Source organism: Branchiostoma belcheri, unplaced genomic scaffold (assembly GCF_001625305.1).
Source record: "Branchiostoma belcheri isolate BF01 breed outbred unplaced genomic scaffold, Haploidv18h27 scaffold34, whole genome shotgun sequence".
Classification (NCBI taxonomy): domain Eukaryota; kingdom Metazoa; phylum Chordata; class Leptocardii; order Amphioxiformes; family Branchiostomatidae; genus Branchiostoma; species Branchiostoma belcheri.
In genome coordinates this window covers 2,581,126-2,596,977 of record NW_017803954.1, presented here as the reverse complement: position 1 = coordinate 2,596,977, position 15,852 = coordinate 2,581,126, and the positions used below count along the sequence as shown (strand labels likewise).

The 15,852-nt window shown below is 39.5% G+C and overlaps 3 protein-coding genes across 6 annotated transcripts in view; 1 reads left to right on the top strand and 2 right to left on the bottom strand.

Moving 5' to 3' along the window:
- Window positions 1-160: 160 nt before the first annotated feature.
- Window positions 161-4,046, bottom strand: LOC109475436 (UPF0705 protein C11orf49 homolog). Its single transcript, XM_019776037.1, has 8 exons — window positions 3,833-4,046; window positions 3,210-3,312; window positions 2,706-2,836; window positions 2,212-2,296; window positions 1,815-1,900; window positions 1,110-1,302; window positions 512-621; window positions 161-219 (listed from the first exon to the last, which is right to left on the bottom strand). The coding sequence occupies exons 1-8, from the start codon at window positions 3,873-3,875 to the stop codon at window positions 161-163; spliced, it is 810 nt and encodes a 269-aa protein (XP_019631596.1). The 5' UTR covers window positions 3,876-4,046.
- Window positions 4,047-5,967: 1,921 nt separating this feature from the next.
- Window positions 5,968-8,791, top strand: LOC109475454. Its single transcript, XM_019776051.1, has 5 exons — window positions 5,968-6,154; window positions 6,344-6,466; window positions 6,889-6,997; window positions 7,344-7,463; window positions 8,614-8,791. The coding sequence occupies exons 1-5, from the start codon at window positions 6,063-6,065 to the stop codon at window positions 8,782-8,784; spliced, it is 615 nt and encodes a 204-aa protein (XP_019631610.1). The 5' UTR covers window positions 5,968-6,062; the 3' UTR covers window positions 8,785-8,791.
- A 644-nt stretch (window positions 8,792-9,435) lies between these two features.
- Window positions 9,436-15,852, bottom strand: part of LOC109475582 (low-density lipoprotein receptor-related protein 4-like) — a 63,983-nt gene continuing 57,566 nt past the window's right edge. For 2 of the 4 annotated variants that reach the window (XM_019776273.1, XM_019776275.1), the window contains 7 exons: window positions 15,570-15,714; window positions 15,292-15,405; window positions 14,780-14,906; window positions 14,236-14,294; window positions 13,754-13,844; window positions 13,267-13,399; window positions 9,436-12,678 (listed from right to left, as the gene is read on the bottom strand). In XM_019776273.1, coding sequence (XP_019631832.1) covers window positions 12,436-12,678; window positions 13,267-13,399; window positions 13,754-13,844; window positions 14,236-14,294; window positions 14,780-14,906; window positions 15,292-15,405; window positions 15,570-15,714 — 912 coding nt within the window. In that variant the 3' untranslated portion in view covers window positions 9,436-12,435. The remainder of the gene's footprint in view (window positions 12,679-13,266; window positions 13,400-13,753; window positions 13,845-14,235; window positions 14,295-14,779; window positions 14,907-15,291; window positions 15,406-15,569; window positions 15,715-15,852) is intronic. The other 2 variants (XM_019776274.1, XM_019776276.1) reach the window with 2 other exon arrangements.

Here is a 15,852-nt window from a genome sequence, read left to right as displayed (position 1 = left end):
ACCTTGTTTCAAGTCACCAAAATTTAAGTAGAAGATTTAGATTCACTTCAGCGATATGTATAAAAGCTTAGAAACAGGTAGTACTGTACACATTTCTTCATTCAACTCTTGCCTCCTCAAAACAGTGCATGAAACAAAGACAGTGTTATAAGGGCAATACTTACATCTGTATGTCAGGGTCAGTGTCATCCAGAATCTGTGCCTTGGGTGGCAAAATTCCTGTAAGAATCAAAGATGACAAAAAGTCTGCACATTTGTAGGGCCCAGCTAAGAAAACACCCACTCTGTGTTTACAGAACAATGGATGGAGATGATCATGTTTGGGGAGAGCCACACCCCACAAACGTTAAAGAACCCGCCTCACTCATCGAAAAGAGTAGAGGACCTTCCCGGTGTGGGTGGTTCAAACCTTACAGTCTGGTCTTACGGAGCTTGTAAAACTGGTGTGTTACGCCTAAAGGCGGTTTACCGTTATGCGAAACAAACAAAGAAACAAAGCAGAAAACCTTACCGACGGCTGAGTTGATGCCGTCGTGTTTCGCCAGCGCCATGAGGAAGCCGTAGAACGACACTCTGGGGGCAGACGTCAGGATTCCGCGAAGAATGTCCACTGGGGGGTGGCTGGGTAACAAAACAGAAACTGTATAACTTTGCTCCCTACTTCGATAATAAAAGATAAAAGATCAATATGCCAATATAGATTATTTCTATCAGGCATATTCATAACTGACCCATTCTTGTCTTGCTGTTCTAATATGATAGTCTCAGAGTTTGTTTAAAACAAAAAACAAATTGGTGATAATGTCAGACTGTCAGATGGGACAGATTTTTCAAAATTGTTGTTCGATTCCAAATCATTTTTGACTTGGCCCTGGATACCACTAATGTTAAAGCAGTGCCCGTGACTTTGTTCTGGGGCTCAGGTACAACAATATAGAAGAAGAAGAACTTTATTGCACGACAATTGTATAGAGTACATTGTATGGCAAATAGGTAACAATAAGTAGCGTAGTAAAATAGATAGGTATATAAGCTAGGTTCCACTAAAATGCAGAATTCACAAACAGTAGAACGAATTTCAAACAAAAACATAAAGGCCCCGTTCCCACCTGAACTGGAATGTTTCACACAGCATCTTCACTGCTTCAAAGAACTGTGCCGACTCCACGCTGTCAGGTCCGTCCGCCAGCTGCGGAGTCTTCCCTTTGGAGCGGGAGACCGCGGGAACCACGACCGCGTCTCGGCTGCCGCGGGTGGCGGACATGATGTTAGTGTAGATCTCGGAACACGTGTACAGAAACTCTGAAAATACAGTGATATATAAAAAGAAAATTACTTTTTTATCTTTCTACTTGTGACAAGCATGTATTCGCTTGTGACAAGCATGTATACAGCAAGGGCTGCCCAACTAGCTAGTGGTTATCTTATTGATATGATATATGATATGATATGATATATGGTATGATATGATATATGATATGATATGATGTGATGTGATATGATGATATATGATATGATATGTGATATGTGATATGATATGATATCTTTATTGACACATTATTATGTTACTGGCTCAAAGAATTGACTATAATGAAACACTGAGTTTCCTAGATTTTTAGAAGTACATGTACACAGAGCAGTATATATAGACTGAGAACAAAATGATCATATTAACTCTGACAACACTACACAGGGTAACAACACAGTACAGTAATGACTTATCAATAGATTTATCATTTGTTAGTACACATGTCATCTAACTTCTTTCTAAGGACTGGGTTTATTGAATGATTGCAAAGGTTATTTTTACTGACCATCATAGTAAAACTGAAGTTGGAAGGCAAACAGGAAATCAGTGAAGGACATGAGGCAATCCATGGCATCGTCCATCAGAACTATTCTGTAAAAACACGGGCTGGTAAACATGTCTGTATCATCAGATTATCACTGAAGTATGTGAGGTGTTAATGCTGATCAGAATTGCTGAACTTTATGCTGACTTTGCATTTGCACAGATATGTTTCACACTAGTTTTCAACGTGTCAATAACTGGCATGTTTTCATTATCCTTCTCTCTGCTGCCTTACATGTACCTTGTATTGTTACCACTACAAAATTTGTGTCAATTGGCACCTTTGCAGAGAGAAGGTGCAAAACATAATAAATGGAAGACAGGGCTGTACCACTTAACCAGCAGGGGTGTTTGTTTACCTGGCTGTTTTCTGTACCAGCTCCAGTGGAAAGTCAGGACACAGCAGACACAGTAAGGACTGGTACTCCTTCGCATTCAGCAGGTCTAAAAACAGGTGGGAGATAAAATTTAAACTGGGCACCAAAAACAGGAGTGAAGCTGCCAAAGGAGACATCAATATAATAAGTTATTTACTAGTCACCTCATTTAGAGAATTATGCAAGTCTGCAGAATGTACTACATGCCTGTGCAAAACTCTATTTTTCATGGCTTTCATTGAATGTTTCTTACTGTCTTAGGATACGACATTGTAATCTATATTATAGATGGTATGTCATCCCTGAATATGACATTAAATAAGACATTCTGCCAAGCCTGCTGAAGTGATATATGCACAAAACATTTTCATACAGTCATTCTGCCAGCGTACTAGTAAAAGCTCTATCTGCAGAATTTCTGACATACATTATTTGAAAAAAAAAGCAAGGTTACAAAGTTGAGTCTGTTTTCTGACCTCCACTCTTGCCGACCTGACGGAAACACTTCCAGAAGATGCGGATGAAGGCGGTTCTGTTGTGGGGCGTGGCCTTGATATACTCATACTCACGGAACAGGGTGTGGTTACCACGGTGAACACTGGTGAAACTAATGCAGAAATATTGTTAGTAGTAGTAGCTTGTTGAAAACTGGAGAATCTGACAAGAGGCATCAAATATCATAAACTTTAAATACCACCAAAGACTGATTGTTAGAATAGGCTTTTTTTGCTCTACAACATTGTGGAAGACTATTAGTTGGTACAAACAGCTACTGGCCCATTTACATGTAACGTTACATGTGTGTACAGTGTACTACTTTCCTTTTTCTACAGTGAGAACTAAAATGACTAAAAAATAATATCAAAGGTCATATTGAGAAAAAAATCATACATGGTAATACAGAAAACATCCTCCTTAATTATTTTGCTTGCAAAGCAAATTGGTTACTTTAACAACAGAAGTACAAATTATGTACTGACTAGTCACTGAGGAACTTGGCAGGGTTGACTCGTGGGTTTTCTTCCTTGTGTTCCAACAGCTGACTGACGGCGTCTTCCAGGTATGTGATCACATGATGACGGGCTGCAGGAGGAAAAAGTCGTTCTTACCTCACTGGAAAACATCTCTTTGTGCTTTGTGTTATTATTTACCTATAGGTGGATTAGAATTTAATGGAAGCTCAGAATTGATTTGGAAAGTACCTGCTAATGATCATGAACCATATTCAGATACTGAGCTCAAGCTGCTTGGTAGATGTCACTCCTAAAGAAAGCCAGCTCTTTTCGGTGGATTTAGAGATGTCTGTGCATAGGTTAATACCCCTTCTTAACTTACATGGTCACCGTTACATGTATGTTATTATGGAAATGTATGTATGGGGGGGGGCTGCATATTATTCTGTTTAAATGTATTCAATAGAGTTACATCAATGCAATACCGTTACATCTATAAAATTCCGAGGTTATTATTAGTGCACAGATTCACCCCCCGAAACAGCTATCGGTTTCTTTTCTTTGTTTTTGCATGAGTCCTGTGCGAAATACTGTACAAGTATAAAGGGGGAGGGGGGCAAATACATAATTTTGAGCGATCCAAGACTTACCCAAATACTCCTCGCCCGACATCGAAAACTGAGCCCCGCTCATACTTCGTGGCTGAATTCCGAAAGCAGCTAGAGAATCATGTTGACTGCCATCAAACTGCAGGCCCAACGAAACCTGAAATAAAGGTGAAAGACGGTCGCGTTTGGCGTCCCCTTCGTTTCACGGCAACCGCTCGTCCAGCTGATGGATTCACTTCTGCAGTTTTATGAAAAGTCGGAAGATGGCGCCCACATAATAAGTGCCTTGAGGCGAGACGAGATGAGGCGGTTGTCGATAATTTATGAGAAATTTCGTAATTTCATAATGGTAACTTCACACCTGGAAATTTCACACTTGCAAGTTAAATAAAGATGAACATTATTTAACATAAATCATTCAAAACAGGACCTCATGTGCATAATCTATGAGGAAAGGTTTATAATACAATAGATTTCTTTGTTAGAATAAGAATGTCCTGTCATTAGGTGGATAATATATTTCATTATTTAATTTCATGGTTTAAATCACAACAGGCAAATGATCTTATTCATATTCTCAATGAGAAACATAATTCGTCAGATTCGGCGAAGGCATGAGGAACTCTAGCTGTCTATACCATTCAATCTGCCTGATCCAAGTAGAGGCAAAGGGAGGCAGTTGGCAATGCTGGTCATCAAAGCAGTAAAACTTGAATTGTCAAAGAGGGTACCCTAGCTGGTCATCGTTTCATTTTTATTTTGCATGCAAGTGCATGCCATATCAGTCATACCACAGTGCAAAAACTATGCACTTCAGATGGCATGTATTGTGCTGCCTCTCATTGTGCCTTGCTTGTGTTTACAACACAGTCCTGTATGCAATACATTTCACAAGACATGTACTTGCATCATAAGTTAGATTTGCCAGTACTAGCCTTTTTAATACTGTATTAGGAAGTGTAATACACAATATTTGGAAAACCGGCTTATACAACAAAATGTCCATACAAATATAACGTTATATTATATTGTATTGTATAAAATATAGTCCACTTAGCACCATTTGACAATGATTCACTCAGAGCCTTTTGATTCCATAACTTACAATATCTTTTGATAAATATAGGCTCTAGCTCATTGTTATTAATAGAGAATGTCAATGTTGGATATTCAGCGGCGCCAGCATGAAGTGAAAGCCCTGCGGCAGCGTGAGAAGAAAGCGGCCAGACGTCTCCACTTCCTGACAGGGCGGATCGGACCTGCTGCTGAGTGTTGCCATTCTCCTGTGTCTCCTCCTCATCTTCACTAGACTCCTCATCATCACTTGACTCTCCTCATCACTAGACTCCTCATCACTAGACTCCTCATCACTAGGCACCGGCTCACTGATCAGGCTCTGCAGTGTGGTCGGTGTGGTCATTTCAAAGTCCAGTGGATCGATCTTGACAACGGGATCCACTGATGTGTTCAGGACATCCAACAGCTAGGTCTGAGTCCGTCACGTACCGACAGGCAATAGCGATCAGTCGTCCTACTGGTTGCTTGTCAATCGGCTGCTCCAGACTTTGGTTTGGGTAAAACAAATTGTTTCTCGCTGTTTAGGACGTTCGGAGCACAGGGATATATTTTACAGCGGAATTTGATCTATCGTGACTGTACTAAGTTATGCCTTCTCCTTAGGCCATGTTGATTTGATTATATGGATGACATCGACGCGCGCATGAATTTTTGGCCGTTTCAAAAAAAAAAAGTTTTCAACCATACTGTAAATCGTACAAAACAGTTGCAAAATGAGCAAAAATATACCGTAAGTTACAAAAAAAACCATACCAATGTCGTAGAATCGCCAATGTCGCCAAAATCAAACGAAAAAAGACGAAATTGTAAAGAAATGAACTTGAAGACTAAATTATTCGCCAAACCATATTCTGTGCCATTTGCTCAACCCTCATGACCACGTAGATTTCATAATAAAAACAACTTTTTTTTTTGCAAAACTTTTTTTTTATTCGCACGCGCGCATCAATTTTGGGGTTCCCGGGGGATGTCATCCATATAATCAAATCAACATGGCCTTACTGCTCATTTCGCCTAGCGCCTGGTGTGTCCTCGCATGTTGAACTAATCGTTGCATTATGGGCAATGCCGCAAGAGGACGCTCGTGGTGCGGAAGTACCATCGGCCGTGACATCTGACCCCGCTGTATTTTACAGCACCGTTAGAAACATGTAGGGTACTAACTTACTACAAGGGAACGCTTGAGAGCCAGGTTATGTTTAGAAATAAATCGTTCGAAGGGATGCCTAACAGTGAGGGCAGTGATGGAGGTCAGGAGAATAAAGCAAGAAGCAGGCGGTGTTGCAGGTAAAGATTTAAAAATTACTGTATAATTTAGTATATATTGCCGCGGCTAGTATTTTGGAAGACCGACGCGACGAAGGATTGTTTATGATGACAAGTTTACCTATCGAGTATTTCTGATTTCGTTTAAATCGGTTTTACATAATCGTTGCATGATCCCAAATAAAGGTTTTCTACCGTTGTTTGTTTCAGATGTTGTACCTGTAAGTGTTGTTCCATCGCCACTGCCGTCACAGTTGTCGTGGTGATTGTTGTGCTGTTAGCTGTTTACTTCGGATTTGGTTATCCCATCCACGCCTCCTGCTCCATCAACTGGTGAGAACAAGTCTAAAAATTATTATTGATATTCGTGAAATCCCCCCACTCCCAGCTCCCCCAATTTGGCAAGATAAGGACACCAGCTTGATATGAAGGATTTTAATTTCTTGTATACAGCACTGAAACAGTTCTGGATTGATACAATAACAATTGATAAAGTTATATACATATTGCAGCAGTTATTGTTCGAAAATGATACTTGAAGGATGGATCATACTAAAAACTGTTCAGAAAAAAAAATTATTTCTTTTATAATTCACAGGTGGTACTAACAGTCAATGCAACATGTTAAAATCCACATACACATACATTTGAATATGAACCCATTGCATGCAAGTAGACCTGCACAGCTCCAATTTTACCTGCACAAACCTACATGTTATTTCAAGCCCTGAATGGTTGATTCCTTCTCCTCTCAGGACTTTCCACCAGAACTGCTCGTCTGTAAACACCAGTCTGATAGCCCAGATGGAGAAGTGGACATCCAGGGACAACTGTCCGGATGGAGGACAGAAGTGTCTCTACACGGTACCGGCAATTCTTTTTTGTCAGATATTGAATATGTTATATGTACATTTGTAAAATAAAGGTATCAAAATGTTGCGACCTTTTACTACTAGAAAAAAAAGCCAGTACTAATATTTGTTTCTAGGCACATTGCTAGAGCGCAGCAGTTTCTTCAGGGGGGAAAGCTGTATACATGGGGGTAGGTCTGTATCGGTGCACCTTTCTTTAATAAGATTAAATGGTTGGCAAGGTGGAAAAATTGTGGTCTGATTCACTAACCAACTGGGTACATCAAAAGTGAAAGGTAAATACAACATGTAGTATCTCAAAGTCTAAAATACATACATACACTCCTTTTTTTGTGCAGTTCATCAGTTCATCCAGTACAGAGCTGAAGGGGACCCACACCACACCTGTACGTGGTTATGTTGATGATATGACCTTCACTTTCATGGACCCCCAGGACTCTCCAACATGTAATGTCAAGGTGAGACAACTGCCAAAAGTGCTTTATTGTAAGGAGCCAGTCTGACACATATAGAACTCATGTAATCATGAATAGGTACATTATCTACTTATAAGGCTTATTAGCAGAACATCCATTCTATGAATGTTGAGTTTGAGTAGTGCTGCGTTTTCCAACAGTCCTGACTTACGATGCTATGCAGCATTGGTTGATTGTAAATAGGGTACTTAGTATACAGTGTAGGCCTGTAGTCAATCCTATGACCACTCAAGGGACAAAATGGTCACAGTAGACAGGTGGCCACTATAGTCACGATTCTTACTGCGTATGTCAATAAAAAAATTGGAAAATACACAGCTGTGTACTAGTACATGCCATTTCAGTGCAGATTTGACTGTACTTTTTATTAAAGTGTTTTGCCAACAGCTAGAATCATTATGATAGTATGTTTCCTTTTTTCCAGTGTCAAGGGGCCAAGTATTTGTGGGCTAGCGGACATGAGACCGAAAGGTCATTGGTTTGATTCCTGGCATGACATTGTCCTTAAATTGGGAAAGGCACTCCTCACTCCACCCAGGTGAAAAATGGGTACCTGACTTCGGTTGGGGAGGTAGATAGCAGTGAAAGGAGAGGGATGTGCTCTACCTTCCAATGCTGTGACCTAGACACAGTGCATTAGCAACCCCCACCCCTACAGCCTGAAAAGGGCTTTCGGACTACCTTTTTGCCTTTGTTTGTACATGAGGCCATGTTGATTTGATTATATGGATGACATCCGCGCGCGCATGAATTTTCGTCCGTTTCCAAAAAAAAAAAAGTTTTCAACCATACTGTAAATCGTGCAAAACAGTTGCTAAATGGGCAAAATATACCATTAGTTGCAAGGAAAACATTTAGAAACGATACCAATGTCGTAGAATGTCAAAATCAAAGGAAAAAAGACAAAAATGTAAAGAAATAAATTTGAAGAGTAGATTATTCGCCATAACATATTCTGTGCCATTTGTTCCACCTTCTTGACCACGTAGATTTCATAGTGAAAGCAACTTTTTTTTTTGCAAAACTTTTTTTTTATTTGCACGCGCGCATCAGTTTTGGGGTTTCCAGAGGATGTCATCCATATAATCAAATCAACATGGCCTGAGATACATTTACTTGTGGTATTTTGCAGGCTTTCTCTACCTCGCGGGTGTGGTATGCCTACCTGGACTTTGGAACCAACTATTGTAACCTGCGCAACCTGGCGGAGGGGGCGGGGCTGACCTCAAGGTCAAACTTCACAGAGGTCACCAGGGACAGTATCTGTACACAGTACACCTCCAGGAACTGTGAAGTCTACTGAAGACCCTCAAACATTTGATTCAATATCCCATTTCCTCTATCCCTTAGTCTAATTATGTGACCGTTAGGGCACCACACATGATCTTACAACCAGTTTTATAAATTATGTACTGGTACATTCTTTATATGATCTTACATTGAAGCAAACTGCAATGTTTGTTTTCAATGGACTGACATTTCAGAGTTACAGCACTGTTTATTTTTGTGGAAATAATTTTTTGTGCGAGTTGCCAAATGGATTGAATAAATAAAGTTTGCTATTGGTTTATTCACTGCGTTATGAAGTTGTTCTGTGTGTGTGTAGAATCGTGATACAGACTCATAAAATTATAATCAGGGTTTGATGTTAATATCCACAATGTCCAAAGACAACACACTCAATCTCTCACTACATGAAGAGTTTTTGTTGTGCACGATTTCAGAACATTTGTTATCTTCATTCCATACTATTGTTACTTCCTCTCTAACTGTGAATCTTCCCAACTATTATTCAAGTTCCTAAAAGTCATGGTTTTCCAAAAGATGTGGGCTGGCAAATTTGAGGTGAATTACATCTGCTTCCTACTTATACTGTATCAGAATGAATAAAATCAAAACCAAGTTGGAAATACAGCAAACAAGACCGCATTTTATGTGGAGACCAGTTTACTGAAAATCATGAATTAGTAGTGATACAAATATTGCACATTCTTGGTCAAAACAAAATTATACAGCGTTGAATATATGCCAGTTTAAGTTTCACAAGAACTAATGTCATGTAACAAACACTACAATTTACATACATCAATAAGTTTGACTGGGGCAAACTAAATAGCATTGAATGAACTACAATTTGATAAATGTAATATCTTGCAAGAAAAGCACACTTGCATAGAGTGTGTTCTGGAGCAAAATCTCTCTTCTTGCCAAGGAGTTTGTCAATAATTACTTGCACTATTGTTACATAGGAGTCACCAGTCATGACTTTTTACAGACTTTGTACAATTGTAAAATATTCAAAGGAAAAAGTACAAAGATTGAACAATGCAGTTTCAAAATCAAGGAAATGACATCATCAAATTTTTCTGTCCATGGTTAATCATATACAAAAGTCTGTTAGAACTGCAAACAATACTGAACAATTCAACAGTGAGGTACAAATAATGGATACTTCAGTATCTGCAGTCTGAACTGTAATATATAAATATTATACTTAGCAATGCTAATCTAAAGAGAGACAGCAGTAACCCTGGTTCTCCAGTGATCTAACCAATGTTGCAAGATTCAGGCAGTTTCTAAACCCTTGGTTTCAACACTTTCTAAAGGCCAGTGCACAAACATAAAATGTCACTACCGGTATGACTACATCGACTCAAGAATACAAGTGCCACATGGGCAAATACATCAGTACACAGTCAAATATGAGAATGAACGACAGCTTTCAGAAGGAAAGGGGATGCTAGAAGACATTAAGGGCATGAAAATAATTATGAAAAAAGATACCGCACAGTGCACTTTCATTTCTTCTAGACATTACTTGTCTTTGCTGTCATATTTCTTGACTTGTATTATGATGACAATGATTTCACAATTTAGTGGCCCTGGTTCAAAGGCTTTTCTCAGTGTCTATTTCTCTCACAGTTACATGTATTAGTCATGTTACAACATTCATTATAGAAAAATAAATCATTAATATCTGTACATTAAGGACACATACGTTCATTACAAGTCTATGAGGAAACTTACAGTACACAAAGTAAATGTAGTAAATCAAATTTCAGTACACACTGACTGACCTGTCTCCCTGCTGCCTATTGCTGACTTTACTGTAACTTATAAGGGCAAACTAACAGTGTCAATAGGTTGGGACATGCTCTACAAAACTAAATATTGAGTTATCATAAACCTGTCCGGCTTTGCTACTGTGCATAATACCAAGTCCAATATGTCACGACTTGCAAAAGATACATCATGCATGTCATGAAGAAATAACAGCATCTAAGCATTACCACAATGCACACTGTTGTTGAGAAGATATAAGCTTGGCTTAACAAACTAGCATTTTGTCTTCATGCATTGTTGCACTACTAACAAACAAGAGGTATTTGTTCATATACAATGTAACTGGCTGTAAACTAAAATGTTCCGATATGGCAGTGTGATACCAGAGAAAGAACCAACCTAAACATTGCCAACTCAAATGGGACAAGCCTACTGTAGGAGTTAAATCAAAGTCATATACAATTTAAGAAGATAAATACTTTGAAATACATTTGTGACCAACAGTAAACGTTTCCTGATGCAGGCATGCAATTTTGAGGTTACTATCAGTAATATCAGTAATCTGTCAAAGTAAACAGTTTCCCAAGCTAGAAAACATCTGTGCAGGCTAAACACATGTACAGATGCCCTTTGGACTACTCCAACTGCCAACTGACTAGCTTACAGTTTCATCAGCTATACATTCTCACCATTTCATGACCAGCTACTCAAAAAGCAATCTCTGCTGGTTGTCAGTCTTGCTGGTTACAATCATTTAGTTACAGTGGGGATTAGTGATACACCTGACAGAGTTACATCAACAAAAATAATTAGTATGTAATGTGTTGCAACAGGAATTTCTTTTTAAGTGGTGCATGATATAAATAAATATATGTTAGTAATGACAAAGTATGAACATTTCCTCAACACAGGCTCTTCTATGTTGAATGAGGCTCCTCATCTTTGAGTACACCAATCTCCATGTTGTGTGTACTATAATAAATATATTGAAAGTGTAATATGCAAGGATTCCGTTTTGCCATACACCTTGTTACTGACTACTGCAATGACCTTTTGATACGTTTAGGCCTCATACTGCAGTTTGTGGGTATCACAATGCAGTTTTCACATGGCAACTATCACATGCCTCCTCTTGTATCTTGTGACTGACAGGGCCACTGTATGCCTAGGAATAATTTGCCAAATTCCTTATTCCTGCCATATGTCTAAGAATGTTGACTTCACTGCATCCAAATCATGGAAGACAGTCAACCTTTATAAGACTCTGACATCCTCTTGCTTCCTTCCTTACAATTCATTGTTCTAATTGATTAATTAATGACTACATAATTCTAATTGTGTGCATGTTAAGGCCGTTTAAGTTGTGAGTTAGTATTTGGTTTGGTTTGTGATTTAATAATACTGTTCAACATAACCATAGATGGCCCTGCGCTCTACCATGAGCCTATACGTTAAGTACATAGCCAGATAGTGGCTCATTCTGTCAAAGTAATGGCAGACATCTCAAAGGCACAGCTTGGAAATAAATCAAGGGAATCGTTTCACCCCCGTGCCGGTTTTTCTGTCAAGCGCCAACCCGACGAACGGCCTGTTACTCTGCACAATACCAATTGCACGTACCATAAACACTCCATCATTTCTGTACATCAAACAATCAGTAGTCTTATTACAACGTCCAGCATCCTGTAGTCTCATCCTCTTAGAGGCCATACTGGAGTACAGAAGGTGCCGTCTCCCTCCCGAGTTCAAAATGTACAGGACAACTTACAGTCGCTATTTACAGGTGGGAAGGATCTGGCTGTACCTGCTTGTTACGTGGAAGTACTATTGTATCATATACAACCTTGGCTGTAGGGTACTAGTCTCAAACATCGACCTCTGACCCTACAGCTCATACGTCGCTCTCTATGGACCCACAGCAGACATCGTCTGCCTCCGCCTCGTGGGCCAGCATTTTTTCTGTCACGTCGTCGTCCCGGAGGTCCTTGGGTGGAAGGTCGACGTACAGGTTGCCCTTCTGCCAGGGGTCCTCCTTGGTGTACGCCTCCTTGTCCAGGAGTTTGGACGCCGCCTCGGCTGCGGCCAGGTTGTTCAGCTTGGGCTGGGGGTTCAGGAGGGGGTTTGTCACTCGGTCCTGGGGTAGACACAGAAAGGTTAGGCACAGACAGCAAAGAACAGAATCAACACCAGAAGGAGGATCTTCCCTATATAGCTGTTAACAAAACAACAGTCCCAGCATTCCACCATACTGGACTTTATTATGTAGTAGAAAAAACACAAGACTGAACAGAATAAATGATAGCCTAACTTTGTTACACAGGGTAACCATTTCTTTGATCTGTCAAACTCTCAACACCTTTCTGACCATCAGAAGAGCAGTATCATGAGAATCAAAGGCAAGCTGCTAAAAAGAGCTATAACACAATGTATTTGCTGGCTGCTTTGCTTTTTCCACAATATCCAGCCACCTTCCCCTTTCCATGAAGCCTCCACCACTGACTGCATACTTTCTTACCCTCACAAGACTAACTCTACAAAGTTTGGATGCACACTCCTCCCCATTGTCTTCTGTTATAAGTGGGTTTCTTAACTGATCCTACAGGGAAAGAAAGTAAGACACACAATGTACTTTGACAGCTCTACCAGGCAAATCTGTACTGGAATGAAAAAAACTTGAACTTAAGACTTTTACATGCATCCTTAACACTGATGTAACACTGACCTCCTTTTTATTGTAGAGCCATCTTCTGTCTCTTCTCTCTATGGAGACGATGGCATCATTCCCTGCCCGGTACACCACGGGGTTACTGAAGGTCATGGTGCTGTCACTGGCTGCCTGCCGCCTTTTCCTTCTTCTGACAGAAAAACAAAATTGTTAATGATTTGTTTCCATTATCATATATACACACAACATTTTATTGTAGTTAGAGAGTGGAAAAAACTACCACAGGTTGATGACTTTGTCACTAGCAAATTGTTGTATGCTGTCAAAGACTTGGTAACATGCTCATACGTAAATAACTTGGCACCATGCTCATACATGTAAATATGTATTGTAGTTGCTCCATAACACAAATGTTATACTATATCAAAGCCTATTGTTTAGTTTCCAAGAAAGAAGTCCACAGTGCCCATAGCACAACAATGTGTACAAACATGTGCCATACACTTTTTCCTTTCCTTTCTCTATATTTATGTTACCCACATACCTCCATAAAAAGACAGCCAAGAGGCAGACGGCGACAATCACCAGCAGTAGTACAATGGCCAGGACTATGTAGGCTGGGTGGATCCCACCGTCTAAGGTACCAGAGAAGACAGCATTAATGCAAACAAAATAAGTATCAAAGATACCTTGTATATGTGACAGATATAAAACAAATACAATGCCATAAACTGAAAAAAATATTAGAAAACAATACTAATGTCATAGAATGCCAAAATCAATTCCAAAGGCAAAGAAGAAAATGCAAATGGTCTATTATTCGCCATACCATACTCTGTGTGTTTGGTCATTTGTTCCACCTTCATGACCACGCAGATTTCATAATGAAAGTAAATTTTTTTGCCACTTTTTTACTTGCACACTCGCATCTGTTTTGGGGTTCCCAGAGGTTGTCCATATAATCAAATTGCACATGACCTTACATTATCCCTGAAACAATATTGAATGTTGAAAAGACAAACTGACCTTCTGCTCTGCTTGCTATCTTTTCAGCTTGGCAGTCTCCTCCTATTCTGTTATCACATCTGAAAGTACAAGACAGTAGAATCAGCATAAATCACACACTAAAAAAAACACACAAAAAACACAAGTGTAAAACTGAAAGATTAAGCACAAACAAGCACAAAAACACAAGACAGTGTAATACACAAGAGAGAGTAATAGTGAAGGATCTGTAATTCACTCTGCAACAAGCTTCCTTGTAAATGCTTCCCAAATGGGTACAACCTTAAACTTTTCAAGTAAACAAACATCTGTCTTTACAGTCCCAAACATGTGAGTGATCTGTATAACCCTTGTTTTGCAGTGAAAATTGAAGTAAATAAAAAAAAAAATTTTTTTTAAATCAACATCCAGATGAGAAATTCAAACAGCAATGCATTTGTGACATTAATGTAATCCATAAAGGAAATTATTTCATCACCATCAAAATGTTTCTGTAAGAAACAAAGGGCAACACATACAAGAGGATAGATAATGAAGAAACAGAATCTAAACTGTGATGACTCACTCCACAGTTGGTTCCCCTGTCCCCTCTGGTATTCTGTTGTCGTGTGTCTGTGCTCCTCCGTCAGGCTGGGGGGTCATGGTTACTGTAGCTGCAGCCTGGGTATGAGGTAAGGCAGGAACACCTGGAACTGTGGGATATCAAAGAGACATCATGACCTATGGTTAAGTTTTTTTTTTCAACAACACAATTGATTGATTGATAACACCAGTGTACTTAAAGTTGATTTGCAATGAACCTTGCTTCAAAATGCATGTAACCTGCTCTAATTACACTTAAATTCATTCATTCATTCATTCATTCATTCAATCATATCAATTTTCAAAAGTACAAACATCAAATAACATTCAGTGACAATTATTGTTAATATGGTACACTCTGTATTCATGGTTACCATTATGGTTACAAATCATCATCATTGATAGCTCATACATAGTTTAGCATAACACTTAACAAGGTGGACTCAAGGTGAATTCACTCTAGATACACGAATGTAGGTTCAGGACAATCCCTACCAGTAGAGCAGGCCCTGTGGTCTGGGATGTTGGGGCAGGCACACACGTATCCCTGAGTCCTGGCCAAACACAAGTGGCTGCACCCACCATTGTCTATTGCACAAGGGTTGGTCCCTGCAATCACATTCACTTTTCATTATATTAACTTCATTCATGGGATAGGATTGATTCAACTTACTACATTAGAAGAATGACCAGAAAATTGACTTTGAAAATCTAGGTTTACCCCACTAAAATTGCATTGGAGATGTCTTTAACATTGAAGCAGCATCTCACACCTGTCTGTCTGAGACTGGAGACCATCTGTATGTCCATGAGACCCTCGATGTTCCCCTGGATGGTCTCCATGTTCTGTCCAGTCTCCTTGTCTGCTCTCATGATAGACCGAGTCTGCCAGTCTGTCCAGTACACATAGCCGTCAAACTGCAGCAAGAAATGTAAACAGTCATCAAAATACAGGACAGGGATTGTGCAGTTTCAATTCTGCTGTATCATGTTGTGTGTTTTGTTATCCCTGCTGAAGTAAAAGCCACTCTTCTTAAAGAAATTCATCTCGAAAAC

What these genes read in the sequence shown, in the direction of transcription:
- LOC109475436 (XM_019776037.1), bottom strand. Translation starts at nt 3,875, where the DNA reads ATGAGCGGGGCTCAGTTTTCGATGTCGGGCGAGGAGTATTTGG. An exon ending in TCAGGTCGGCAAGAGTGGAG is followed by an intron (nt 2,297 to 2,705) that starts GTCAGAAAACAG and finishes ACCTGTTTTTAG; the next exon opens with ACCTGCTGAATGCGAAGGAG. An exon ending in ACTTCAGTTTTACTATGATG is followed by an intron (nt 1,303 to 1,814) that starts GTCAGTAAAAAT and finishes CTGTATTTTCAG; the next exon opens with AGTTTCTGTACACGTGTTCC.
- LOC109475454 (XM_019776051.1), top strand. Translation starts at nt 6,063, where the DNA reads ATGTTTAGAAATAAATCGTTCGAAGGGATGCCTAACAGTGAGGGCAGT. An exon ending in GCCTCCTGCTCCATCAACTG is followed by an intron (nt 6,467 to 6,888) that starts GTGAGAACAAGT and finishes TTCTCCTCTCAG; the next exon opens with GACTTTCCACCAGAACTGCT. An exon ending in CTCCAACATGTAATGTCAAG is followed by an intron (nt 7,464 to 8,613) that starts GTGAGACAACTG and finishes GGTATTTTGCAG; the next exon opens with GCTTTCTCTACCTCGCGGGT.